This window comes from Papilio machaon, chromosome 19 (genome assembly GCF_912999745.1).
Source record: "Papilio machaon chromosome 19, ilPapMach1.1, whole genome shotgun sequence".
Lineage (NCBI taxonomy): Eukaryota > Metazoa > Arthropoda > Insecta > Lepidoptera > Papilionidae > Papilio > Papilio machaon.
In genome coordinates this window covers 6,225,615-6,252,674 of record NC_060004.1, presented here as the reverse complement: position 1 = coordinate 6,252,674, position 27,060 = coordinate 6,225,615, and the positions used below count along the sequence as shown (strand labels likewise).

At 34.1% G+C, this 27,060-nt stretch overlaps 2 protein-coding genes across 2 annotated transcripts; both read right to left on the bottom strand.

The window, feature by feature from the left end:
* Positions 1–1,671: 1,671 nt before the first annotated feature.
* LOC123722111 (serine-rich adhesin for platelets-like) lies at positions 1,672–5,716 on the bottom strand. Its single transcript, XM_045682711.1, has 8 exons — positions 4,942–5,716; positions 4,730–4,772; positions 3,950–4,650; positions 3,796–3,838; positions 3,212–3,714; positions 3,083–3,125; positions 2,691–2,965; positions 1,672–1,936 (listed from the first exon to the last, which is right to left on the bottom strand). The coding sequence occupies exons 1-8, from the start codon at positions 5,674–5,676 to the stop codon at positions 1,889–1,891; spliced, it is 2,391 nt and encodes a 796-aa protein (XP_045538667.1). The 5' UTR covers positions 5,677–5,716; the 3' UTR covers positions 1,672–1,888.
* Positions 5,717–5,788: 72 nt separating this feature from the next.
* LOC106709500 (mucin-22) lies at positions 5,789–23,698 on the bottom strand. Its single transcript, XM_045682657.1, has 18 exons — positions 23,645–23,698; positions 15,556–15,752; positions 14,733–15,472; positions 12,812–14,573; positions 12,517–12,693; positions 12,391–12,433; positions 11,638–12,260; positions 11,456–11,498; positions 10,594–11,324; positions 10,470–10,512; positions 9,314–10,065; positions 9,164–9,206; positions 8,106–9,091; positions 7,608–7,650; positions 6,864–7,498; positions 6,673–6,715; positions 5,974–6,581; positions 5,789–5,842 (listed from the first exon to the last, which is right to left on the bottom strand). Exons 2-18 carry the CDS (start codon positions 15,748–15,750, stop codon positions 5,789–5,791), a joined length of 7,521 nt encoding a protein of 2,506 aa, XP_045538613.1. The 5' UTR covers positions 15,751–15,752; positions 23,645–23,698.
* Between the last annotated feature and the right edge of the window lie 3,362 nt (positions 23,699–27,060).

Here is a 27,060-nt window from a genome sequence, read left to right as displayed (position 1 = left end):
TCACAACGAGGGCAAATTATGGTATAGTAGGTGATATAAGCAACAAAGGGAGAAGATACGACGCTGATGATGCAACTGATATAATTGAAGTAGTTAATAAAGAAGAAGAAAATAACATGTCAACAGACGAAACTAAAACAACTCCGCCTAATCCGTTCTCTAGGATTGTACGCTCGTTTCATTTTTACGATGACCTATACGACAGTTACAGACGTAAAGATATGAAGGAAAACAAAAATAATGATCCAAAAAAATTATTAAATGATATACGGACAAGAAATTCTCAATCAAATGCTTATAACGAAGACCAACAAAGAAGGATGTTCTTTTCACATATCTTTTCTCTATTTGACGATGACAAGAATACGAAAATATCTGGGAAATCTGACGAAAAAAATAAACATTCGAAATCGCATATTGATCACGAAACAGATTCTTTTAAAAATCCAAAACCTCGTACAGAACAATCAAAAGTTCAAAACAAACATGATTCACATAAGAAAACATCTTTAAAAGGGAAAGACATGGAACCTGAGTATGATTCTTTTGAATCAACTATCGAATCATATCTAAACGGTAAAAGATTTAACGATGAAAATGAAAGTAAACATAAAAGAAAGAATAAAGGAAGGCATCAAACCAAAAGGAATAACTCCCGTCCAGAAAGACAACTCAACAGCTTTGAAATTGTTGAAAATCAAACTCAAGATAGTGTTTTACGACACGAATTTATACCAAAGAGAGATTCACAGATTTCATTAATAAATAGCTATACAACTTCAACGCCTGTATCAGTAATCAATGATAGAAAAGACAGTTCAGAAACAGTTTATTTAGTTCGAACTCCTTCATTCAATTACTACCAAACTGACGTAACTTATGCAATACCTGCTGATGAAAAACCAGTAGAAAAAGAAGATGATACTGAACTGATAAACAATGTGAATGCAAAAACAAATGATAACAATGACAAAGAAGCCTCTGTTTTTCAAGTTCAAGATAATATATTTAATGAAACAGATAGTGAGGAGAATATTCAAGAATCTGTTATTTTTAACCCTGATGTACAAAGTACTATATCATATGACCAAAAAACAGGAAATATATCTCAAGAAGAAAGTATAAATATAGCTAATGATGACAACATTGTAAGTGAAAGAGAACCTATAAATATGATTGTTGAAGAAAGCCGTGTCTCAGATGTGGATTCAAAAATCGTGAATAATTTAGTTGGTAAAGATACACGAAGAATGAACTATATTAGTGTAACAGAAGATATGAATAAAGAAATAAACAGATCAATTGATATCTCGACTATTGAAGAAGAAATAGAAACACCTGAACAAGAATTAAAAGTTTCGAAAGTCTACGAAGAACAGGCAATACCTAGCAATATTAGGAATCCATTATCGGCTCGAATAAAATTAGACTTATTAATACAATTGCCGTCGCAAAATGACATCGGAAATCAAATATAAATAGTTATGAAAAGACAGTTTAATTCCGTAAGTTTCGGTAAGATTTTTGTATATTGAAGTATACCATAATATGGTAAATAAATTAATGATAATTTTAACAAAAGAAATATTTTAAATCAATTCTATTATTTATTTGATGATGGGTCTAGATAGTTGTATAAAAAACTAACTAACAATGTATTTACTTTAATATGGATACAATGAAATTAAAACAAACAAATATTCAACACGGTCTTTATTCCTTAACTATCAATGCTTTGTCCATTCTACTTGCAACTCGTCACATTTCCCAGTTGGCTTTATATAGCCATAGTGTATAAAAATATAAAGAAGGCGGATATAGAATAAAATAAATAAAACACAGCCTTTGTTTTAATACTGTCGTCCTCGTTTCGTTCATATCTATTTATTTATTGTCCCCTTGCTGTACATCCATAATCAGATATCGCGACACATTGCTGAAACAAATACAGATTTTTTTGAATTTTTACTACATTACAGATGTGAAAGATAGATCTTGTTTTAAAAAATCTCCCAAGAAACTAAAGCGATTATTATAACAGTAATTAAAGTTAACAAAACAATATAAACAAAAATTATTAAAAAAAACAATTGACTATCCTTATGAATATATTTTTTTATAGCACAAGGTGGCAAACGAGCAAACGGCCACTTGGATTCGCCCAAATAGCGAGACGACCGTTGCCCATAGACATCCGCAAATGCAGATGCGTTGCCTACCTTCAATCAAGGGAAAAGGGGACGTACAGAAAGACGATATTTCTTTCTTCCGCCAAATCCACTTCCATTTCCCATCCTTTCCTAATAAGAAAAGGGTGGGAAGGGAAAGAGGACTAAAATTAGGCCTCCAGCACCACACTCATCAGACTGTACGCAGAATTGCTTCCACTTGACGCCTGTCTTCTGTGTGGTCGTGGTATTACACCGGTCAAGGCCAATTCGTGCACCCAACAAATATTGTTGTTGCGGGATCTACCACTGTTGATATAAGAATAGAAGAAGGAAAAAATACGTATTGAATGACATCTCATTTGTCAAAATCAGTTCAGTAGCTTAGGCTTCAGTTCTAAATGAAACTTATATCATAAAAAAACCTGCATAAGAAAATAAAATACGTAGGAAAAACATCCACCAGTCAATAAGACAAAAAGACGATGTTAATTTTGAATCTTAAGGGTTCGTAATACTTACTGCAACAATGGGATCAAATTCGAAACCGGCACTGCAGTACAAAAGTATGGGGAAACCTCCAGTGCACATGTAGAATGAATTGCATTGAGTCGGATGCGGTACATTACCAAAATAACCTGGCGGACATAAAACCGCTTCCGTAGTCGTTTCTATTTCAACAGTACTGTCCGTTGTTGAATTTAGAGTTACATCTAGCTCTGTTGTAGATTTTCCTTCTTCTGCTATAGTTGTTGGATATTTTTCTGATTTATCCTCGGATATAGTTGTAGTGCCCGCTGCAAACACAACAATAACATCAAATAAATACTGTTAAATTACGGTTAAAAACTCATAAATAATTAAGAAGACCTTTGAAAGGTGTATGAGATGTAATTGAGTATGTTTTAACAAACCTTTTAGAGACGTACAACCGTTTTCTGATATTGGAACACATTGCTGAAATTAAACACAAAAAATATTACTATCTTTGCGATGAAGTCAGATAAATTACGTTTTAACTTGTTAGCATTTAATAGTTTTACCTCTGCATTTTTGTCGAATTCAAATCCTGTACTACAGTACAATTGGATTGCAATACCACCAGCACACATGTAGAATGAGTCACATTGATATGGATGTGGTACATTTCCAAATTTACCGGGAGGACAAATTGGAGCTACAGTTGTTGCATCAATACTTTCTGTTGCATCAATACTTTCTGTTGTTAATCTATCAATTTCAGAATCACTAGATGTCGGTTCTGAAGAATTTTCTTCAGCATTAGCAGGGGTCGTATTAGTAATTACTGTTGTACTTTCTTCTTCACTGGTAGTTACTTCTTCAGTAATTGTAGTTATCTTTGTTGATAGATTAATTTCATTTGTGGTTTCAGCATCTGCAGTCGTACTTGGAATTTTAGTTGTAGTTTGTTCGGAAGTTTCTAATTCAGGTGATGTTGTTTCTGTAAATAGTTCTGATGTAGTGTAGTATTTATTTGTTGATGTTTCTTGATCGACTGTAGATGGATGAATAGTTGTAGACGATCCTGAAACGAAACGATAATGTTTTTAATAGTATTTAGTTTAAAACATTAAATCTTAATGTAAAAAATTACAATTTCAATTACCTTTCATTGCAGTACAACCACTATCCGATATCGGCACGCAGTTCTAAAAGAAATTACAAAATAAATGAATAAAACCAAAAACATTAAAAAAAGTCATAATTATATAGTACTAGATCCTAAAAGAGAAGTTTATAGATAATTTTTAGAAACTTACACCAACAGCAGAGTCAAATTCGAATCCATTACTACAGTACAATTTAATTGGAAGTCCTCCTGTACATAAGTAGAAAGCATCGCACTGTGTTGGATGTGGAACATTTCCAAACGCACCAGGAGGACAAATAACGGCCTGAGTTGTAGTTTCTGTACTTGCTACTGTAGTAAGAGCCTCTTCGTTTGTTACTGTTAGACCTTCAGAGGTTATTCCATCAGTAGAATATGGAGTTTCAGTAGACGTATCTGTGACTTTCGTAGAATCCGTTTGACTATTCTCTGTGGTCGGAGAATTATCTGTTGTAGACTCTACTTCTCTACTAGTGGTCACGTCTAATGTTGTTTCTTTACTAGTTGTTAAATCAAAGGTTGTTTCAATATTTTGAGATGTTGATGTGGGTAAATTCGTTGATTCAGATTGTGTTGTGTCCGTACCAACTGTTTGAGGATAAACCATTGTAGTAAGTACATCTTCAGTTGATTTGTGAATTCCTTCTGATGTACTCTCAGAATCAGTTACAGAAGTTGATTCAAAATTCGTTGAATCTGTTTGTACAGTGATATCTTCTGGATTTGTAGTGTCTTGATAAGTAGTTTGTTCTAAATCAACTACTTTAGTTGTTATATCAGGAATCGTTGTCGTATCAGTTTTAAATACTTCTTCCATAGTTGTCGAATCGTATTTAAAGGTTGTAGTGATACCTATAAAAATGAAAGTATGTTAATCATTTTATGGATATTTACGAATTACCTTTCAAATTGTCAGAATTAAAGAAAATACCTTTTAACGCTGTGCAACCACTGTCGGAAATGGGAACACAATGCTGAAATTAGAAAATAATTTGATCAAACGGAATACAAATAAATAACTGGTTAATTCAATTAAAATGTTTGGAATTAGATGTAATAAAAATTATTTTTACACAATATATACTAAAATGCATAGACTGAGTAACATTAATATTGTATCTCAAATACGTATTATATACTCACTGCAAATCCAGGATCAAATTCGAATCCATCACTACAGAATAATTGAATTGGAATTCCGCCTGTACACAAGTAAAATGAATCACATAGAGTTGGATGGGGAACATTTCCGAACACACCCGGTGGACATATTGGAGTCTCCGATGTGGTTTCGGTATTTCTTGCTGTAGTATACAGTTCTGTGGATGTATCTATGGATATTGTAGTAATCGTTGACGTTTCACTATCATCAGTAGCCAGCGAGGTTGTTGTAGACTCACGTTCCTCACTTGTAGTCTTTGTTGGGAATGTCGTTTGATCACTAAGTACATCACTATTTGTTGTCGTTTGCAAATTATCTGTACTCGACTGTGAGTTGTTCGTTGTAGAAATAGTAGTTTCTGTTGATGCTTCACCGTCATCTGTTGTCTGTGTGACATTTGTCGTTGATTCCTCTTCTTCTCTTGTCGTCTTTGTTTGGAATGTCGTTTCTTCATTAGGAGTTACATCGTCATTTGAGGTCGTTTGTAAAATAACTGTACTTGATTGAGAATTATCAGGTGTTGTAACTTTATCAGAATTGGAAGACGATGCCGTAGACATAGTTGATGAAACAGGTGGTTTTGTAACAATTTCTGATGTTGTTGCATCAGGGTTAACTATGAGAGTTGTTTGATCTGCATCAATAACTTCAGTGGTAAAACCAGGACTCTGCGTTGCCTCGACATTAGTTGGATTAGTTTCCTGGGTATATTCCATGTCTGTAGTCGTCGATTCGCTATTAGAACTGGTCGTAGTCATACCTGATGTTGAAATCGTATATATTTAAAAATCTGTTTAAAATAATATCATCACAATTTAAAGTAAACTTTTAAAAATTACCTTTCATTGCTGTGCAACCATTTTGAGAAAGTGCTACGCATTGCTGAAATTTAAGAATAGTTAAATAATTAGGGTTCAATGATTAAAGCCATTAAAGAAAACGTTGTTATAATAACAGAAAAGGGATGCATAAGTATCAATTAGTACGATATTTTAAAGGTATATAATACTCACAGTAAGGATAGGATCGAATTCAAATCCATTACTACAAAATAGTTGTATTGGAACTCCTCCGGTGCAGAAATAAAATGAATCGCACAGAGTTGGATGAGGAAAATTTCCAAACACTCCAGGTGGACATATTGGAGCTGATGTTGTAGTTTCAGTATCCCTTATAGTAGTTTGAACTTGTTCGGTTGTAAAAGTTAGCCCTTCTGAGCTGAATCCATCATTAGAAGTCGAAGACAACTCTGTAGATGTCTCTATAGGTTGTGTATTATCTGTTGATGTTCTATTGTATTCTGTATTTTGTGAATTATCGGTTGTTGGTTTAAATTCTTCACTAGAGGTCGTTGGTTGTTGCGTTGTTGATAACACCTCAGTTGTGGGTGGTTTAACAGTAGTTTCCTTAGATATCGTTGAAATAGAATTCACTGTTGTTTCATCATCAGAAGTGACAACATTTTGCTGAGTAGTTTGTCCTAAGTCATCTGCTTCGGTTGTTATTTCAGAATATGATGTTGTACTTGACATTACCGGAGAGTTACTAGAACTAGTTTCAGTAGTGAACTTGGTATATTCTTCATTTGTGGTCGATGCCTCGTCTATAGTAGTTGTTGTACCTGCAATATAATATGAAAATTCATTTAATCATTGATAACTATACAAATCATACATTTAAATACGGGAAAAAGATTGTAAATTAATAATTACCTCTCATTGCCGTGCAACCACTATCAGTAACTGGGACGCAATGCTGAAATTAATAATGAATTCATAAACAAAAATGTTACTAAAAAAGTAGATGATTCTGCTTCATGTACTTTTAAAAATATTCGTAGTAAATAATATTGTGAATTTAATATCTCCGCCTAACAGACAGTAGTAGGGTTTAAAATACTCACACCAACGGCAGCATCGAATTCAAATCCATAGCTACAAAATAGTTGTATTGGAATTCCGCCTGTACACAAGTAAAATGAATCACACAGAGTTGGATGAGGAATATTTCCAAACACTCCTGGCGGACATATTGGAGTCTCTGATGTTGTTTCCGTGCTTATTGCTGTTGTTGTAGAGGTGATACCATCTGTCGTATACATTTCTGTAGATATATCTATGACTTTTGTAGTCTCTGTCTTTATTTCATAATCATCTGTGCTCTGATTTGTTGTTGACTCATCTGCTCCACTTGTTGTCTTTGTTTGTAAAGTTGTTTCTTCATTATTAGTTACATCGTTATTTGTTGTCGTTTGTAAAATGACTGTACTTGATTGTAAGCTGTCACTTGTCGAAATGTCTTCAGAAGTTGAAGACGAAGGCGTAGGCGAAGTTGATAAAGATGGTTCGGTAACGATTCCAGATATTGTCGAATCTGTGTTCACTATTGTATCTGAAGTATTACTTTGTTCAGTAGTTGTTTCTGAATCAATTACTTCAGTAGTTGACGTTGTGATTGCAATTCCCTCAGGATAATTAGAACTAGTTTCAGTAGTGAACTGGACAGTTGTTGTGTAGTCATTAAAACTAGTTGTGGTACCTGTAAATTGATAATTTTCAAATAATTAAACAACAAATTTTACAGTATATTACAGAATAGAAACAACAGTTCCTATTAAAAGTATAATATTAAAAGATATCAACACTACCTCTTAATGCTGTACACCCACTATCAGAAACTGGAACGCAGTGCTGAAATTTAAAAATAAATATATATTTAACACAACATTTATGAGCATTATTTTTAACAGTGGAAGACGCCAGCAACAACATCTGTTTCACGAATTGGTCGTCTCGACAGGTGCAATACCACGACCACACAGAACACATGCGTCAAGTGGAAATAATTCTGCATTTTGTCTGATGAGTGTGCATTTCGGGGGTCTAATTTTAGTCCTCTTTCCCTTCCCACCTTTTCTTATAAGGAAAAGATGGATAGGGAAGGTGGATTTGATGGTGTCGGGGACACGTAGGAAGGAGAAATATTCTCTTTCTGAGCGTCTTCTACTTCGTCGATTAAAGATAGGCAATGTAGCTGCACTTGCGGATGTCTATAGGCAGCGATCGCTTCGCCATTTCGGCGAATTCAGGTGGCCGCTTGCTCTTTTGCCACCTTATTTTACAAAAAAAAGAGATGAAATACTCACTCCAACATCAGGATCGAATTCGAATCCATTACTACAAAATAGTTGTATTGGAACTCCTCCGGTGCAGAAGTAAAATGAATCACATAAAGTAGGATGAGGAACGTTCCCGAACACTCCTGGCGGACAAATTGCTGCCTGGGTTGTGGTTTCAGTGCTCTTCACTGTAGTCGTGGAGCTGCTGCCACTTGTGGGAGTAGTATACACTCCTGTTTCACTAGACATTACACTTTCATCTGTAGTCGGTGAGAAGTTCGTCGTAGACTCTACTTCTTCAACTGTAGTCTTTTCTGTTGGTACTTCCACGTGTTTTGTAGTCTCAGTTGAGGTTTCTCTATCGGCTGTAGTCGTTGGTTTTGTTGATTCATCTTCACTTGTCTTTGTTTGGAATGTCGTTTCCTCATTAGAAGTTACATCGTTATTTGTTGTCGTTTGTAAATTAACTGTACTTGACTGTGAATTCTCAGGTATCGAATTAGAAGTAGAAGACGACATAGAAGATGATATTGATGAACTAGTTGTAACAGTCTCCGATATTGTCGATTCAGGGCTGACTGTTGTGTCTCCTTCTAAGTTATCCTCTGTTGTTATCCTGTCAGTAGTTGATAATGTAGCAGGTGGTTTGGTGACTAAATAAGTCGAGTCACTCTCAGAATTATGTAACGTTGTTAAATCATTTTCAGTTGTTATATGATTTTCTGTTGTTTTCTCAGTAAGTTGCGGGTCCTTTGTAACGGGATACGTACTGTCATTATTACCATCTGTAGTAATGTCGGTTATCTTCGATGTTGTGTATTTAGTTTCATCTTTTTCTGAAGTTGTCTCAGTATACTGAGATGTTTGTGTTACATCGTTCTCTTGAGTTGAACTCGATGTAACTGTAGACAATGTCTGAGTATCATCTGGGCTGGTTTCTCCAATAACAGAAGTTGATTTTTCACCGCTTGTAGTAGATTCAAATTCTGTATTAATTTTAGTTGTCGTTGTTCCTGTAAAGTAATAATGTATTTATAATCAAATTCACAAACATATGCAAACAAAAAAAAGTTACAAGTTATTACCTCTTAATGCTGTACATCCGTTATCAGAAATAGGCACGCAAGACTGTAATAAAGTTAACGTAATTATAGTAAATGTAAAATATCTTTAGACTTATGCTTGGTGTATACTCGCATTCAAGTATATGAACTTGTTTATATATTTATACTTACACCTATTTCAGGGCTGAATTCGAATCCACTGCTACAGAATAGCTGTATGGGGAAACCGCCTGTGCATAAGTAAAATGAATCACATAGAGTAGGGTGAGGAACATTTCCGAATACACCCGGTGGACAAATATTGGATGATATTTGTGTTGTAGATGTTAAATCTGGGCTATATATTTCCGTAGTTGTTTCTATCGACTCATTATTTGTTGTTTGGGCAGATGTTTCCGCTTCTTCAACTGTAGACTTCGTCGAATCTGTTACAATCCAATCTGAAGTGGACAGTGTGTTTGTCTCGGCTGTTACAGATTCAGTACTAGATACTTCTGAATCGCCTGTAGTAGATTGTCCAAGGTTTAGAGTTGTTTGTGTATCTTGCATCGTCGTAATTTCCTTTTCCGTCGTTGTATATTTATCAGAAGTAGTTTGCGGTTCGTCGGTAAATAGTGTACTTTCAGTAATCGATGCTACTGTTGAGGTTATTTCATTTGATGTAGTTTTTAGATCATCTGTGGTCTCTTTAACTTCTCCTTCACCTGTAGTTGTTCCTAAATCTTTTGTGGTTGAATCAGTTTGTCCCGAATCAGTAACGATGCTTGTAGATTTTGTTCCTTGTTCGTCTGATGCAGTAGTTTCAATCATTTCACTCGTCGTCTCATACACTGTCTCAGTAGAATGTTCATTTTCTGTTACTTTTGTTTCTTCTGGTAATACAGTATACTCAGTAGATTTCGTATATAAACTTGTAGTTGTACCTGAAATTATTGACATTTGGAATTTTATTATTTTGCAACACAAAATAACTTTAACAGTAGTAGACGCCAGAAACAAAATCAGTTGCACGAATGGGTCGGCTCGCCCGATGAAATACCACGATCACACAGTAGAAAGGCGTGAAGTGAAAGCAATTCCGCGTTTCGTCCGATGAGTGTGGTGCCCCAGACCTAATTTTAGACCTCTTCCCCTTCCCACCATTTTCTTATATCCCACCATTCTCTTCCTATACGTCCCTTCCTCCGTGAATTAAACGTCTGTAATGGCGGATGTCTATCGGGAGCGGTCACTTCGATATTTCAGCGAATCAGATGTTCGCTTTCTCGTAAGCCACATTCTGATTTAAAAAAAAAAACTGCAGTTTTTTTTTATTTTAGACACGTACCTCTTAAAGCTGTGCATCCATTGTCAGAAATCGGGACGCAGTTCTGAAATAGAAGAGATTGGATTAACTTAAATTTTCTGTATTGGATGGAATAATAAATACTTTAAATAATAGTGTTACTTACAGCTACATCTTCGTTGTACTCAAACCCGTCTCGACAGAAGAGTTGTACAGCAATACCTCCAGTACACAAAAAGAAGGAATCGCAATATATTGGATGTGGTATATTACCAAAATACCCATCGGGACACAACGATGTCTTTTCAGTAGTTATTTCATAGCCACTTGTGGTGTCTGTAGACAAAATTGTTGAAGTCCCATCTGTTTTTATACTTGTTGATATCGTAGTTACATCTAATGAATCTGGAGTTGTGCTGAATTCGTCAGGAATTCCTGTTGTTGATGGGTCATTGAATATTTCTGTCGATGGTTTAGAATAATCCGTATTCTGTGTGGGCGTTGTTTCTTCAAAAACTTCTGTGGTCTTATAAGATGTGGTATCTTGTATTGTCGACTCTATTTTTGAAGTATCTGATTCTGTAAATTGTGTGGAATCTTCGGTTGTTTTATATGTGACTGGTACTTTAGTTGTTTCAAATATGTCCTCCGAAGTTGAAGAAGTTGTTGGAGGTTCTGTTAATTTTGTAGTATCTACATATGTGGACGTTTGTAGAGTCCCTGTTGTACTTTCTGCGTTAACTGTACTTGTTGATTCATTAGGCACATTACTAGTAGAAACTTCTTTGTCGGAATCCGAGGGAGTAGTTAAAATATCTAAATTAGTTGAAAGGGTATTTTCATCAGTAGCCAACGTATTCGTATAATCTTCAGTAAAAGTCTCAGTTGTCTGTTGACCTGTAAAGTTGATCTTGGTTTAGATTGAAAGAAACATATGTTGATTGAGTTTTATATTTATTATTAAAATTATGATAACTAATAAAATGCTATTAAAACTCTAAAATTCTTTAGAAATATGAATTCCTTACCCTTTGAAGCAGTACATCCGTATTCAGATATTGGAACACAAAACTGAAAACCAAAAAGCAAATCTTATTAAATGTGTTTACAGCACTTTACTATTACACTATATAAATATTTTTTAGGTTTTATAAAATTTTTAATATCACATCTGTCATCTCAAATATACAAAAACAGTTGTAATACTTACTGCAAGTTTTTCATCAAATTCAAAGCCATTACTGCAAAATAATTGTATGGCAATTCCACCGGTACACATGAAGAATGAATTGCACAGTTCTGGATGCGGTATATTCCCAAAGAAACCTTCAGGGCACACTCCTGGTAGCATTGTAGATTTATTATCATCATCCGTGGTTACATCTATAGCTTCTGTTGTAATATCATATGATACAGTTGTTAAATCATCTGTTGTTGTCTCAATTGTTGTTTTATGTTCTAATGTTGTATCACTTGGTCTTGTTGTTGTTGAAAACATTTCTGTGGTTGTTTCGGGATCTTGGATATCTGTCGTACTTGTTTTCTCTGTTTGAGTAGGATTAAACGTTGATGTGATTTTATCATTTGGGACCGTGTAATCTGATGTTACAATATCAGTTGTTGATTGTTCTAATGTCTGAGTTGTCTCTGTGTTGATTTCTTTTATAGTTGTTGTTGATTGTTCGTTTACGTTGTCAGTTATAGTTGACGGTTGATATTCATTCGAGTCATCAGATTTTGTAGTTGTATCAATATCAACGGTTGTTTCCAAGTCATTGGGTGTTCTATCAGTTGCAATGGTTGTCGAAACATCTTCTGTTGTTGTGGATCTGCCTGAAATGTTTAATGGCAATTTTATATTTCGTATTGATGTTAATAAATTTTTGCGAAGCTCTATTAAGCACAGTTCTTAAGGAGCAGGAGCAGAAAGTGCGGAAGCTTTAAATAACAAATAATTATTTACCCTGCATTGCAGTACAGCCATTGTCCGATATAATTACACATTGCTGAAATACATATCAAATTATATCTTCATATTTTTCTATTAATACAAATAAATAAGATTTTTGTTATTTACACTTTTACTCACCTTTGTAACAGGATCAAATTCAAATCCGTCACTACAGAATAATTGTATAGGAATTCCACCAGCACACATGTAGAATGAATTACAAAGTTCCGGGTGTGGAATATTTTCGAAAGTCCCTGGAGGACAAATATTCACAGATGGGTTACCTGTAGTTACCTCCACTTTATCTGTAGTCATCTAAAAAAATGAACATCTTTCAATATAATAATTGAAACTTAAATCGTGCAATATTTTTCAATGTGTTTTTGATTTTTGCAATTGAGTCACTTCTTGTTGTATCATTAATTGTACTTACATCGGAAGATACTGTTGTGCTTTCAGTTGTAGTTGTAAAATATTCTGAAGTTATTTCTGAAGGCATCGTAGTATCATCTTCAGTTGATTTCGTTCCGTCACTATTTGTTGTAACAATAGTTGTTGTGTTTGACTCCGAAGGTACTGTTGGATAGCTTATAGTGGTCGGTACTTGTTCTGTTGTGCTAAACATAGGAGCCTCAGTTATATCCTGGTTTACTGTTGTTTGATCATCATCAGGAGCATTTGAAGTTATAGCACCTTGATCTGGATTGGTATTTGATTCGGTTGTACTTAATAAAGAAGGTCCAGTGGTAAGCTCGATGGTTGTACTATCAGTATTAACTGATTTTTCTGTTGTTCCAGTTTGTGGATTCGTTTTATATTCTTCTGTCGGAGTTCCAGAAGATGTAACTGTGTAACCTTCCGTTGTTTTTGTTGATTCCTCAGTGAAGAATTTTTCAGTTGTTATTGTTACAGTTGGAAACGTGTTTTTATCAGAAGTCGCTGCAGTATCGATGTCATCTGCCTGTGTAGTCGTTTCGTACTCTACCGATGAGGTTTCAGAAGATATTGTGGTGAAACCTTCAGCAGTCGTCGATGAATCGCTTGTCGGGTCTGTAGATGTTATTGATGTAGAGGACGTATTACTTTCCGTAACATCTGTGGTTTTAGTGGCATCAGACCATGTGGTAGTTTCATAACCTTCTGTTGGCTTGTCAGAAGACACCGTGGTGTAGCCTACTGTTGTTGTTAAATCAACGGTTGGATATCGTTCAGTAGTTTCAGTTTCATACCGCGTGGTTGTTTCATATTCTGGAGTTGTGGTTTCAGAAGATATCGTTGTGTGATTTTCGGTTGTTGTTGTTGAACCAGGAGTCGGATAACTTTCAGTCAATATTGTTGACGGAGTTGTATTATTATCCGAACCCTCTGTGGTTTTGGTGGTATCTGGTTGTGGAGTAGTTTCATACTCTTGAGTGGTTTCAGAAGAAACTGTGGAGTATCCTTCCGTTGTTGTTGCAGTTCCGTAGTCATCTGATGGTGTGGTCGTATCGTATACTTGAGTCGGAGTTTCAGAAGTTACTGTTGTATAAACTTGCGTTGTTGTTGTTGAACTAAAAGTAGGATATCGTTCTGTAGACGTAGTTGTTGGAGGGAATGTATTACTATCTGAACTAGTTGTAGTTTCAGTAACATCTGACTGTATAGTCGTTTCGTACGCTTCCGTTGGATCCCCAGAAGTTGCTGTGGTCTCACGTTCTGTTGTTGTAGAAACGACAGTCGGATATCGGTCTGTAGACGTTGTTGTCGGGAATGTATTACTATCTGAATTGTCTGTTGTTTTTGTAGCATCTGTTTGAAGAGTGGTTTCATACTGTTGAGTGGGGCTTTCAGATGATACTGTAGTGTATCTCTCAGTTGTTGTTGTTGAAATCACAGTAGGATATTGGTCTGTAGAAGTTGTTGTTGGAGGGAATGTATTACTATCTGAACTAGTTGTAGTTTCAGTAACATCTGACTGTATAGTCGTTTCGTACGCTTCCGTTGGATCCCCAGAAGTTGCTGTGGTCTCATGTTCTGTTGTTGTAGAAACGACAGTCGGATATCGGTCTGTAGACGTTGTTGTCGGGAATGTATTACTATCTGAATTGTCTGTTGTTTTTGTAGCATCTGTTTGAAGAGTGGTTTCATACTGTTGAGTGGGGCTTTCAGATGATACTGTAGTGTATCTCTCAGTTGTTGTTGTTGAAATCACAGTAGGATATTGGTCTGTAGAAGTTGTTGTTGGAGGAAATGTATTACTATCTGAACTAGTTGTAGTTTCAGTAACATCTGACTGTATAGTCGTTTCGTACGCTTCCGTTAGATCCCCAGAAGTTGCTGTGGTCTCACGTTCTGTTGTTGTAGAAACGACAGTCGGATATCGGTCTGTAGACGTTGTTGTCGGGAATGTATAACTATCTGAATTGTCTGTTGTTTTTGTAGCATCTGTTTGAAGAGTGGTTTCATACTGTTGAGTGGGGCTTTCAGATGATACTGTAGTGTATCTCTCAGTTGTTGTTGTTGAAATCACAGTAGGATATCGTTCTGTAGACGTAGTTGTTGTACTATCTGAACTAGTTGTAGTTTCAGTAACATCTGACTGTGTAGTCGTTTCGTACGCTTCCGTTGGATCCCCAGAAGTTGCTGTGGTCTCATGTTCTGTTGTTGTAGAAACGACAGTCGGATATCGGTCTGTAGACGTTGTTGTCGGGAATGTATAACTATCTGAATTGTCTGTTGTTTTTGTAGCATCTGTTTGAAGAGTGGTTTCATACTGTTGAGTGGGGCTTTCAGATGATACTGTAGTGTATCTCTCAGTTGTTGTTGTTGAAATCACAGTAGGATATCGATCTGTAGATGTAATCGTTGGGAATGTATTGCTATCTGAGCTCGCCGTTGTTCCGGTAGTATCCAACAGTGTGGTGGTATCTAATTCTTGAGTAGGAGTTGGCGGAGATTCATGGGTATAACTTTCAGTAGTAAAAACTGGTCCTCCTGTTGTTCCTCCAGAAGTCGTTTCACCTTTTGATGTTCCAGAAGTAGAGGGTGTGGTAACCGTTGCTTCTGTTGTTTCAGTAACTCTATTGCAGTTTACTTGTGAAGGCCAATTGCACACCTAGAATGATAAATTGTTATTTGTTTTGATATTTTGTTTGCCTTTTTTGTATAGCTTTTAAGCCGAGGTCTAGTTATAATTACCTGTAGTTTGTCATCAAATAATGTACCAGGTCCGCACTGCATGAGTATTTTACGTCCATTGCTGCACTGGTAGAACTTATCGCAGTGGATCTCGTGAGGTAGCAGGAGATGTACGCTGAAGTCAGCTGGGCAGCCGTTGGGAAGAAATTGCGCTGAACACGTCACAACAAATAGTAGTAGAAGCGCACTGTACATATCTGTAATATATAGATGAAATAAGTTACACTTAAAATGCTCTAAACCAAATAATCAAATTTAACCAATACAAAGATCTTGTATTGTTTAACTAACAGTGGATTTCCGAAACCAAAATTTTCGTTCAAAACATATTGTTATCTCTGTTTTGTCAAAGGTTGACGAAATGTTTTATACAGATATTTTGGTCTCAGTAACCCACGGTTAGAGGATCAATTATCGATCTCAAGGATCAACAATTTTTGAAATAATAATGTATTTACATAATTGTGTAACAAGTTATAAAATTGTGTAACATAATTGTGTATTGGAAACAAAATCCGTAGCGTGTATCAACATCCTTCATACAGATAGATATTAAGCCACTGAATTATCACAGCTTGCAAAATCTACTGATAATGGGGTTTCCTTAATCCATTACTTATTAGTACATATCTCTTTTACTCTGTATTATTTTTTAACAACCTAGGCTAACATTCAAGTTTTTAAGTGTGTTGAATACTTTTTTTTCAATTTCATAGTTTCTATATGTATTACTATTTCTATTAAATCTAACTATCTCCCTTAATTTGATAATTACAAAAGACTTAATTAAGCAGACTATGCGCTATTAAATTATTCAAACTTTCGTGAGACATTATCAGTGGGCGACGGGCCGCGTCCGCGAAATAATACCAGTCCCACTTACCTTGATGAAGGGCCCCCGAAGGGCTCGAAACTAGTCGGTGACGACACCGGATATATATACGTGAGTGTTTTAGCCGTTTCTATATAATTTAAAGACTATGCGCTATTCCAGACTTTAATCGTAAAAAAATATGGGACCCATCTGCAAGCACTTCCTTTCGATTAATATAATTTTTATCAAAATCGGACCACCAGGAGCGGAGTTTCGCGGTAACACACATAAAAAAATACAGTCGAACTGATAATCTCCTTCTTTTTGAAGTCGGCTAAAAATTACGTTGGTACATAATGTAAAAAAAAATGATTACATCGTATAACAATTCGACACATTCCATATCCGTAATCTAATTTTCAATAAGAAATGTAGATGAGAGGATAAAATGTTATCTTGTAGTAAAACAGTAAAAAAAATGTGTTTAACATAATTATACGTTATCTGTAATCAATTGCGTCAGTATTTCTAAGAAATCTGTGGCTTAGATAACAAACGGTTGGCAAACAAATAATATATCTAGATATAAAATTGGCGCCATAAATATGGATTTTTTATACAAGTAAATTAAACAAAAGCATCAAGCGCGGATCTACAAAAAGTTTTTAAGTATTCCATAGTTTCCATAAACGTAGAATTCCATAGTCGTAACACTTGTAATAATACATATTATTATATTTGTTTTATTAAAAAGAATAAAAGACATGACAATATCACTGCAGTGGAATTCTATGGTAAACTTTTTAGGACGTAATATTACCGACTTTTTTCCCGCCATAATGATTACCCTTCTGTCAGTTGAACAAATGGTGAAAAGACAAAGAGATTCATATTCAATTTATATAGTTTACTCGATTAGTTATCTTCTAATTTGTTTTTTATCTAGCGATAACTTTGGGCTGGGTAGTAATGGCCTCAACGGATTTATTGCGAAGATCGACCGCGAATTTGTATGTTTTGTAAAATCACTTTTTCAACGCGCATTCAACTGTTTTAAATGTTGATATACATTAATAAGTAAAGAAATCTTTGAACATCAGTTAAATACAATAGAATATTGTGAGCTTTATATTTCTTTGAAGTCTTTGATTTGAATCATCGTTCGTTATGCAAAGGATTGGAATAAGTTGCCGGCGTCAGTTTCCCCGTCCAAGTACGACGCGGGGGCCTTCAAGAGTAGAGTGAATAGGCATTTACAAAGCTAGCGCGTACCATCTTTAAACCACATCATCACTTCATCGGGTGGTATCGTGGTCAAGTGCTAGCTTTTTCAATATAAATAAAACTTCGTTTAGCAATCATTGTAATTGAACTTTAGAACTATGTATATAAGTGCGTTGATTAAAAACTCATCAAATCTAAACATCGAATCTTCAATTAAATCCTGAATTTAGCAGTAAAAAACTTTAAAATCATCTGCAAAAAATTACACCACTAATATTGTTCTTTCGTATGTCAGAAAGTTCATTTAGAAGTACAATTATAATTTAATTTGGAAATTAATTTGCAGTTTCTGAAATCTTATGAAGCTATAGATCTTATAAGGAACAATATTAAATGTTCAAATTAGAGATTTACATAACTTGTGCTTACATAACTAAAAAATGACTCATATTATTTTCATTGTAAATATATCAAAAAATTGCCGACTTACAAAATGGAACAAAGTACTAACATATTTTAGATTAAGTCAGATATAATGATAGACAATTAAATCAAAGCGAATCAATATAATTTTATCTTATGGAATAGTTATTATTTTATTGTCTATATTTTTCTAATCTTTTTTGATATCGTTCACTACACTTATTTTACATTAACAAATTCAAATTTATATCGAATAGAAATCTTTATCTATTTATTATCATAGACAAATCAATGTCGGCGCCCTTCAAAATCATAGACAAGAAAAGAAATTATACTTAACTATGCCTAAATTGTTTTGGAATTCACTCTTCTATAGTCGCCTTCGCTGTCGTGAAATTACAGAAAAATTGACTCAATCTTAGCAACAAATCTTCGTATCCTTAAAAAAAATTAAAACGCTTAAAAAATGTTTCTGGATCAGTAACCTTTAAATAGGCAATCTTGATCTTTTTAAAAATAAAGTGCGCACGTGATTTTTTAAAGATGTAAAGATTACGAATTCTTTTAGTATCAAATACGATTAAAAATATAGCATAAGGCAGCTAAAATGCTTTGATTACGTTTTTAACATACTTATATTAAAACTATATCGACGCTGGAAAGCATAAACGCTGTAACCCTTGAAATCGCAAATATGTTTTTCACACGTTAATAATTTCAACCATTATCAAACGATTATGATTTTATTATAGGCTAGCACAAACTACACAACATTGCTAAATACCGCATGCTTGTAGGCGTATCAGCTCACGAGTTATGATTTTTTGGCTCTCCTGTAAGTTCATACTTTCGGGGTTACAGCGTTTACGCTTTCCAGCGTTGATATACATAATTATTTTAACAAATCCATTTAACTCTAATAACTCGTAGTTTTCGTTGTCAAAACTTCCCGCGCGATCCTCTTTTTCTCATCTAAATGTTTCTTGAACAAAAAGGCAAAGGTCGTAGTGGACAGTATGCCACTTCTTTGGCAGAATGCAAACTCCTTGTCTACCAAAAAGATGGGAAATTAATTCTTCACTCAACAATAAGTAAAGAATTGCATATAAATGAATGGCTTATTAAAAGGGTTATTAGGTTAAGCATAATTTTTTTTTTTTCATAAACATCTTTCATTTTCAGAAATATCAAATTGGGAATCTTGTAGTGATGACCGATTTTGATAATTCATTTAAATTAAGGATTAACACACATTTTATTTCAACGTATTTTAGACTAGAACTCAATTCCGAGGATAAAATGAAATATATTTTTTTAACTAAATACTAGCATAGAATCAACATATGTTCTTTCCCTTTATCAATATTTATATTTTTATAATTTATTGAACGTGCAAACTAATAAAGATTATCGAAATAAAATATGATCATTATTTATTGAAACTCTATATGAATTTTATATCCTATATTTTTTTGCATTTAAAAAAATAGCTCCGAGTTCGGTAATACTACTGAGAATTTATTAAAAAGTAGCTGTCGCCAAACCTACTAGCCGGACAGACCAGCCAGTTTGGCCGGACATTTGGGTAGAAAAGTCGCACACTATTTGAGTACAAAAGTATTATTTAGAATGTTGTCTCAGTATTAATAAGTACACTCTCGTTTGGGAGATGTAAAAAGCCTAACAAAAGCCGGAAAACCGTTTATTTTGGCCGGACACGCAATCAAAAAGCCTACCTATGTCCGGCTTATCCGGACACCTGGCAACGCTACCCGCGACCCCGTCCGCGCGGAATTAAAAAAAACTTAATAAGTAGCCTATGTGGTCTTCCAGACTATGTTCTACATTTATGCCAAACTTTATCAAGATTCTGTTCAGCCGTTCCGGACGTACCTTCAAACAAAAATCCATCCATCTAAACATTCGCATTTATAATATTAGTAAGATATCTGAAACCGACATGCATATAATCCTTTATGTAGAGAAGGTGTGCCAAAAGCGCTGAATGTATGTTATTGTTGTTATGTCTGTGGTTTTTTTATTGAACTATAAGTACATAATATTGTTTTTTTTTTTTATTTAAGTAAGTAAAATAAGGCTAAAATCCAAATATTACGTTCTTTATTTGATACGTATACGTGCTTGATTCAATTTTCAGATTGTGACTAGATAACTATCTTAGATAACAAATAAAATATCAATCACATTTAGTCGGAGTATACAAGTACTGACATCTTCCAGATTTTTCCGAAAGACTAGGCGCCATGGGCGAAAAAAAATACTTTTATTTTCTTTCTGATTACTTGTATCTTAGAAAGGATAGAACGGTTAATAGAATACTAAAGTGCAAAATATACCTAGTTTTTTTTTTTTTGATATTGGGACTCATTGACAAATCAATTTCAGATTTTATAACTCAAATTCGGATATGTCCATTATAAAAATGTTTGTATTTAAAAATAACCTTTGTCGTGTTGGTATCTTTGATTATATTGACATAGAATTTCAAAGTGCAATTTAAATAACACTATATCATCGTCAATTAAACATGAATCAAAATACTTTATCTTTACAACGTAAAATAACAATAAAATTTAAATTGTGCCGTAATAAAATCAATAAAATATAAGTATTAGTAATTTAAGAATCATGTCATAATTAACTCAACAAGATTAGAACAAAGAAATTATCTGTTTCCTGCCAACATTAAAGACGGATGCACCGACAAAATTTCTTATGCGTTTACATTGTACCAAGATACTGTCGTCTTTTTTCAACCAACTCCTTTTCCCACTCACGGGTCGACACACTACGTTTTCGTCCTCCAAATCAGCAGATAGATTCTGTCGTCTTTTGATCACCACTCCCTTTTTAATCATTTACCATTCACATAATCCATACTTCTCCTTGGCCTTTTCATCAACATATTACACCACATTCTTCATCTCTATCACTTTGTCAAAAATAAAAAGGGACAACGATATATTTTTGTATAGAATTTCGTCAGTTGAAACAATTGAATTACTATTAAGAAGATGAAAGGTTTGAAAATATATTTTTTTAGGTGTGCTTCGGCAGTTGATCACATAAACAGATAAAAAATAACCTATTGTTATTCACATAAAGAAATGCTTTATTTCAGTAAAAAATTACAAAATCGATTAAGTAGTTTTTGAGTTTACCAGGTACAAACAAACAATAAAATCATTTCATAATATTGCTGTAGATAAAAAATTGACGTAGCTCTTTACCTTACATGGAAACTGTAGAATAAATACAAATTAGATTTAATATTATTATCATCGAATTAATTAAGAACTGTAATCCATGTTAATCTATATACATGTGTGAAAGTTATATTTTATCTGTGTTATCACACCTTTAGGAGGTTTACAGACCGACAAGGCTATCTGAACCTGCGGCCACAAGTCAAATTAAATTATTACAGCACACTAGCGCCCCTCTGTCAACGCTAAAAATGTCACAAGAATCTTATTGCACTGTGGCTAGCGTTGCCTGGCGTCCAGATAAAGCCGGACATAGGTAGGCTTTTTGATTGCGTTTCCGGCCAAAATAAACAGTTTTCTGGCTTTGTTAGGCTTTTTACATTTCCCAAACGAGAGTGTACCTATTAATACTGAGACAACATTCTAAATAATATAGGGTATCCGACCTTTCTCTAAACTGGCTGGTCTGTCCGGCTAGTAGGTATGGCGACCTGGCAACCTTAACTGTGGCTATAACAGTATTTTTCTTTTGTCATTTTCTATGTGTGAGAAGTGTGGACCACGCCAAATGGTCCATGATCTCTGCCTACATCTTTGGGTCACGGTCGTGAGTTATATTGTTACTGTTAACTATGTCTAAGTATATATTCTGATACAACCAACCGCGATAGCAACGCCTCTCACTGGTTCACATATCCTTGTTTCATCACCTATCTAACATGGTGAATTTTGACTAACAAAATAGATCTATTTTTTTTTTCTTCGAAAATGACTATCAATGTATTACCACATCTTTCTTTATTTATCTAATTTTACCAAAAGTGTTTTTTGAAGACCATTTATAAATCTCTATTATTTCTCATATGCTCATAAAAAATGTTACACGGGTTAAAAAAAAATTGCCGTAGTGTTTTTGAAAACTTTTATCAACCGAAAAAGAGAATTAGAATTGTATAAACATAGATAAAAATAGGCTTATCAAAATAATCATTATATTTAGACGAAATAGTTTCTACCTACTAATCTTACTAATATTATAAACTAGCTTTTACCCGCGACTCCGTCCGCGCGGAATAAAAAAAATGCACACAAGATAAAAAAGTTCCTATGTCCGTCTCCTAGTTCTAAACTACCTCCCCATCAATTTTCAGCTAAATCAGTTCGACCGATCTTGAGTTATAAATAGTGTAACTAACACGACTTTCTTTTATATATATAGACTAGCTTTTACCCGCGACTCCGTCCGCGCGGAATAAAAAATAGACAACGGGGTAAAAATTATCCTATGTCCTTCTCCTGGTTCTAAGCTACCTGCCCACCAAATTTCAGTCAAATCGATTCAGCCGTTCTTGAGTTATAAATAGTGTAACTAACACGACTTTCTTTTATATATATAGATATAGATAAATGCGAATGTTTAGATGGATGGATGTTTGTTTGAAGGTATCTCCGGAACGACTGAACAAATCTTGATGAAATTTGATACATATATAGAATACAGTCTGGAAGAACACATAAGGTACTTGTTAAGTTTTTTTAATTCCGCGCATACGGAGTCGCGGGCAAAAGCTATATACAAAATTAAATGCCAAATTTTCCACAACAATAAATCTCGTATTAAAGTGGCTTAATAAAATGATTAATTGATTCTAGCTACTATATCGGAATGATATCTATTTATATTACGTTTATATATACATAAGCTAGCTATGTATTTATCTCCGGCTTTTCCTGAGTAAAAAAAATGTTTTTATTTGCAGCTTACAAGAAAAGACTGTTTATATAAGCATTGTAATAATTATCAACTAAATTCATTTGTCCAAAATAGTTTCGGAAGCGAAAATTCTATTAACATTTAATAGTCTTACTAATAATATAAATGCGAATGTTTAGATGGATGGTTGTTTTTTGCAAAACCAAAACTGCTCAACGGATATCGATGAAATTTGGCATAGATATAGAACATAGTCTGGAAGAACACATAGTCTACTATTTTTTTTTATTCCGCGCAAACGGAATCCCGGGCTACAGCTAGTAGAAATATAAAGAATAAATATTTGTATGTTTGTGTCGAATAAACTAAAAAACTACTGGACCGATTTGAAAAATTCTTTCAACGTTTTAATTCTACATAATCTATAAGTAACATTAGGCTTTTCTATATTTAATATATTTATAATATACGTGTGAAAAACCGTGCGAAGCCGGGACGAGTTGTAAATCTTAGAAAACAGTTGAAGACTTAAATTATCTTTAAAAATATGCGTCACATTATTTCAATAACACTGTCCAATATCATATCGTAATCTGAATCCAAAAAAAACACTAGCACATTAAAATCTTTTGTTCATTTTTCTTGTATTCCGTTGCTGAAAAATTAAAAATAAAAAACAAAACTCACCTATTCACATAGTTCTCTTGAACAAAAAAGCAGTAGCGTCTGTCGCTTAGCAGTTTAACAAATGAAATGTCTAATTATCTGGAATTTATATTAATACGCGATAATGTTGATTATATTAATTGAATCTTTGGTAAAATGATATCATTCTTTTAAGTAATAAAATTGAAGTTACATTGATTATTTCATACCTTATCGAATACTTAAGTGACAATTACATGTCTTCAAAAAAATTATATTTAAAAAGGAATTCTTAAAAAGATTTTAAAGGGTCAAGACATAGATAAATAGCTACGAGACTCGATTTTCATAATGTCATTTTGTATTTGTAATACACTGAGGAAATTTACCCCAACGAAAAGCCTCCGGAGGTTTCTTTTCGTCTCACTTTTATGCTTACTTGTTATAAATCTATAGGATGTAAGGATGAAGAAATTATATATCTTACAAACCCAATAAATGGTTTCTGAGACCAAATACCCTGTATAAAACATATCGTCATCCCTCTCATTATCTTTGACTGAACAGAGATAACAATATATTTTATACAAGAATTTTCGTCTCAAAAACCTACGATAAATGCTAGTGTTTTTACTACTACGACTACGTTTCCACTATCATCTATATATATGAAAGAAAGTCGTGTTAGTTACACTTTTTATAACTCAAGATCAGTCGAACTGATTTAGCTGAAAATTGATGGGAGCTACCTCAGCTTAGAACTAGGAGACGGACATGGGATTTTTTTTATCTTGTGCGCATTTTTTTTATTCCGCGCGGACGAAGTCGCGGGTAAAAGCTAGTTATCAATATTCATATAAAAACTTTTTTTTTATTCTCATCTCTCCAAATTGAAGATAGTTATATGTAATCATGCTTATGCTATTGCCCCTTTGTTCTCTTTGTTTTTACAAAGAGAACAAAGGGGCTATTTGATATATCTTTCTAACAGTGGAAACCCACAGTAAGCGTTTATCTTTTAAATTGTCATACATGTCAAAGCTAATTGTTTGAACACGACATTTAACTAGTTCCTGTCGAAAATTTTGACAAGTAACACTTAAAATCGATGTTTTTGATAAAAATCTTTAAGATATCGGCAATTATAAGATTTTATCGCCTTATATCTATATAGTATTAGATCTCGTCCCGTGATAAATACATATGGATTTTAAAAAATCATTTTTTAATTAAAAATGGGTGTTTACATTGTCGTCAAGTTGCCAGTCAAATGCCGCTACTTTAAAAAAAATACTAATAAATTTATTTTAAAAAAAAAGAACCAAAAATAATATTCGAAGTAATATAGGTAACTGTAGTATGGGTCATCGTAGAAAAAATCGTTGTAATTTTACAATGTTGTAATTTCAGCGTTAGGTATTTAAAAAGTTATGTTTGTGGAATGGTCTGTCCTCGGCGGTATTTCCAAACCGCTACGACGTAGCGTCCTTCAAGAAGCGAGCGTATCACCTTCTCAAAGGCCGGCAACGCATCTGCGATTCCTCTGGTATTGCAGATGTCCATGGACGTCGATGAACAACTTGGTGTTCCTGCTGCTCATTTGCCCCCTTCTCTTATAAAAAAAAAAAAAAAAAGACTGAGATATTGCACGAAATCATAGAGGCTTATCTAAACACTATTTATGGCTGATACATAATTTTTTAAAGACTTCAATATACCGTGATTCATAGTTTATAGCCGAATCATTTTTTTTATATTCAGGTGCGGTTTTTCGTAAAGATTTAATTTTATAAGTAATCTACACCAATATAATAAAGCAAACACACACATATTACGCAGGATCGAAGCAATCACGGAATATTTTTGAATATTTCTATTTGTAAAAAAAAGCCCTGTACTTACAACATGCTTTAAGCTATTTAAAAGACTTTGTCAATTTCCTTAAAAAGAAGTACATAGTTTTTGCTTTATGTATAACAATAACGTAACCTATACCAGCATGAATATCTATATATATAAAAGAAAGTCGTGTTAGTTACACTATTTATAACTCAAGAACGGCTGAATCGATTTGACTGAAAATTGGTGGGCGGGGTAGCTTAGAACCAGGAAACGGACATAGGATAATTTTTACCCCGTTTTCTATTTTTTATTCCGCGCGGACGGAGTCGCGGGTAAAAGCTAGTCTATATATAAAAAAGAAAGTCGTGTTAGTTACACTATTTATAACTCAAGAACGGCTGAATCGATTTGACTGAAAATTGGTGGGCAGGTAGCTTAGAACCAGGAAACGGACATAGGATAATTTTTACCCCGTTTTCTATTTTTTATTCCGCGCGGACGGAGTCGCGGGTAAAAGCTAGTCTATATATAAAAATGAAGTCGTGTTAGTTACACTATTTATAACTCAAGAACGGCTGAATCGATTTGACTGAAAATTTGTGGGCAGGTAGCTTAGAACCAGGAAACGGACATAGGATAATTTTTACCCCGTTTTCTATTTTTTATTCCGCGCGGACAGAATCGCGGGTAAAAGCTAGTCTATATATATAAAAGAAAGTCGTGTTAGTTACACTATTTATAACTCAAGAACGGCTGAATCGATTTGACTGAAAATTGGTGGGCAGGTAGCTTAGAACCAGGAAACGGACATAGGATAATTTTTACCCAGTTTTCTATTTTTTATTCCGCGCGGACGGAGTCACGGGTAAAAGCTAGTTTTTGATAATTGCCTTTGAATCGTCATCGTCGATTATGTTAAAAGCTGTCGTCCGCTACTCCATCGGCGCGGAATTAAAAAAACGTTATAAGTTATAGCCTATGTGTCTTTCCAGATTATGTTCTACATCTGTGCCAAATTTCATCAAGATCCGTTGAGTCGTTCCGGAGATACCTTTAAACAAACATCCATAAATCTAAACTTTCGCATTTATAATATTAATAACTAGCTTTTACCCGCGACTCCGTCCGCGCGGAATAAAAAAAAAAAAAATGGAGTAAAAATTATCCTATGTCCTTTTCCTGGTCCTAAGCTACCTGCCCACCAATTTTCAGTCAAATCGATTCAGCCGTTCTTGAGTTATAAATAGTGTAACTAACACGACTTTCTTTTATATATATAGATATAGATATAGATTAGTAAGAAGTAAGATTAATATGAGATTTTTGGTGTATTTTACGTCCGGTAGAGGCGCTGCAAAATTTTCAATACCAAATGTTATCGATGCGATACAATGACGATTGCCACAAAAGTTCGTGCTTGACCTTTCAGAATTTCATAGAAACATCAACACTGTTTTTTATTTTGGTACTTGATGAAGTAATATACAATTTAAAGGCCTATATAAATATGACGCCTGCGATATGATGATGATTCTTTAAAAGCGTACCCGTACCGAACTCTTGCAATATCACAATGACGGACATTTCCAATAGTTTCTGATTCATTCAATGATTAT

Bases quoted from the DNA above. Each gene is read 5' to 3' on its own strand.
- LOC123722111 (XM_045682711.1), bottom strand. From the start codon at position 5,676: ATGGAATATACCCAGGAAACTAATCCAACTAATGTCGAGGCAACGCAG. The intron at 4,651-4,729 runs GTATTTTCTTTA...TCATTTTTATAG, and splicing joins TGGTTGCACAGCGTTAAAAG to GTATCACTACAACCTTTAAA. The intron at 2,966-3,082 runs GTTTGTTAAAAC...TTGTGTTTGCAG, and splicing joins CGGTTGTACGTCTCTAAAAG to CGGGCACTACAACTATATCC.
- LOC106709500 (XM_045682657.1), bottom strand. From the start codon at position 15,750: ATGTACAGTGCGCTTCTACTACTATTTGTTGTGACGTGTTCAGCGCAA. The intron at 14,574-14,732 runs GACTGTCGTTTC...AGACCAATATCC, and splicing joins ACGTCTACAGACCGATATCC to TACTGTGATTTCAACAACAA. The intron at 10,066-10,469 runs GTACGTGTCTAA...CAATAATTTCAG, and splicing joins TGGATGCACAGCTTTAAGAG to GTACAACTACAAGTTTATAT.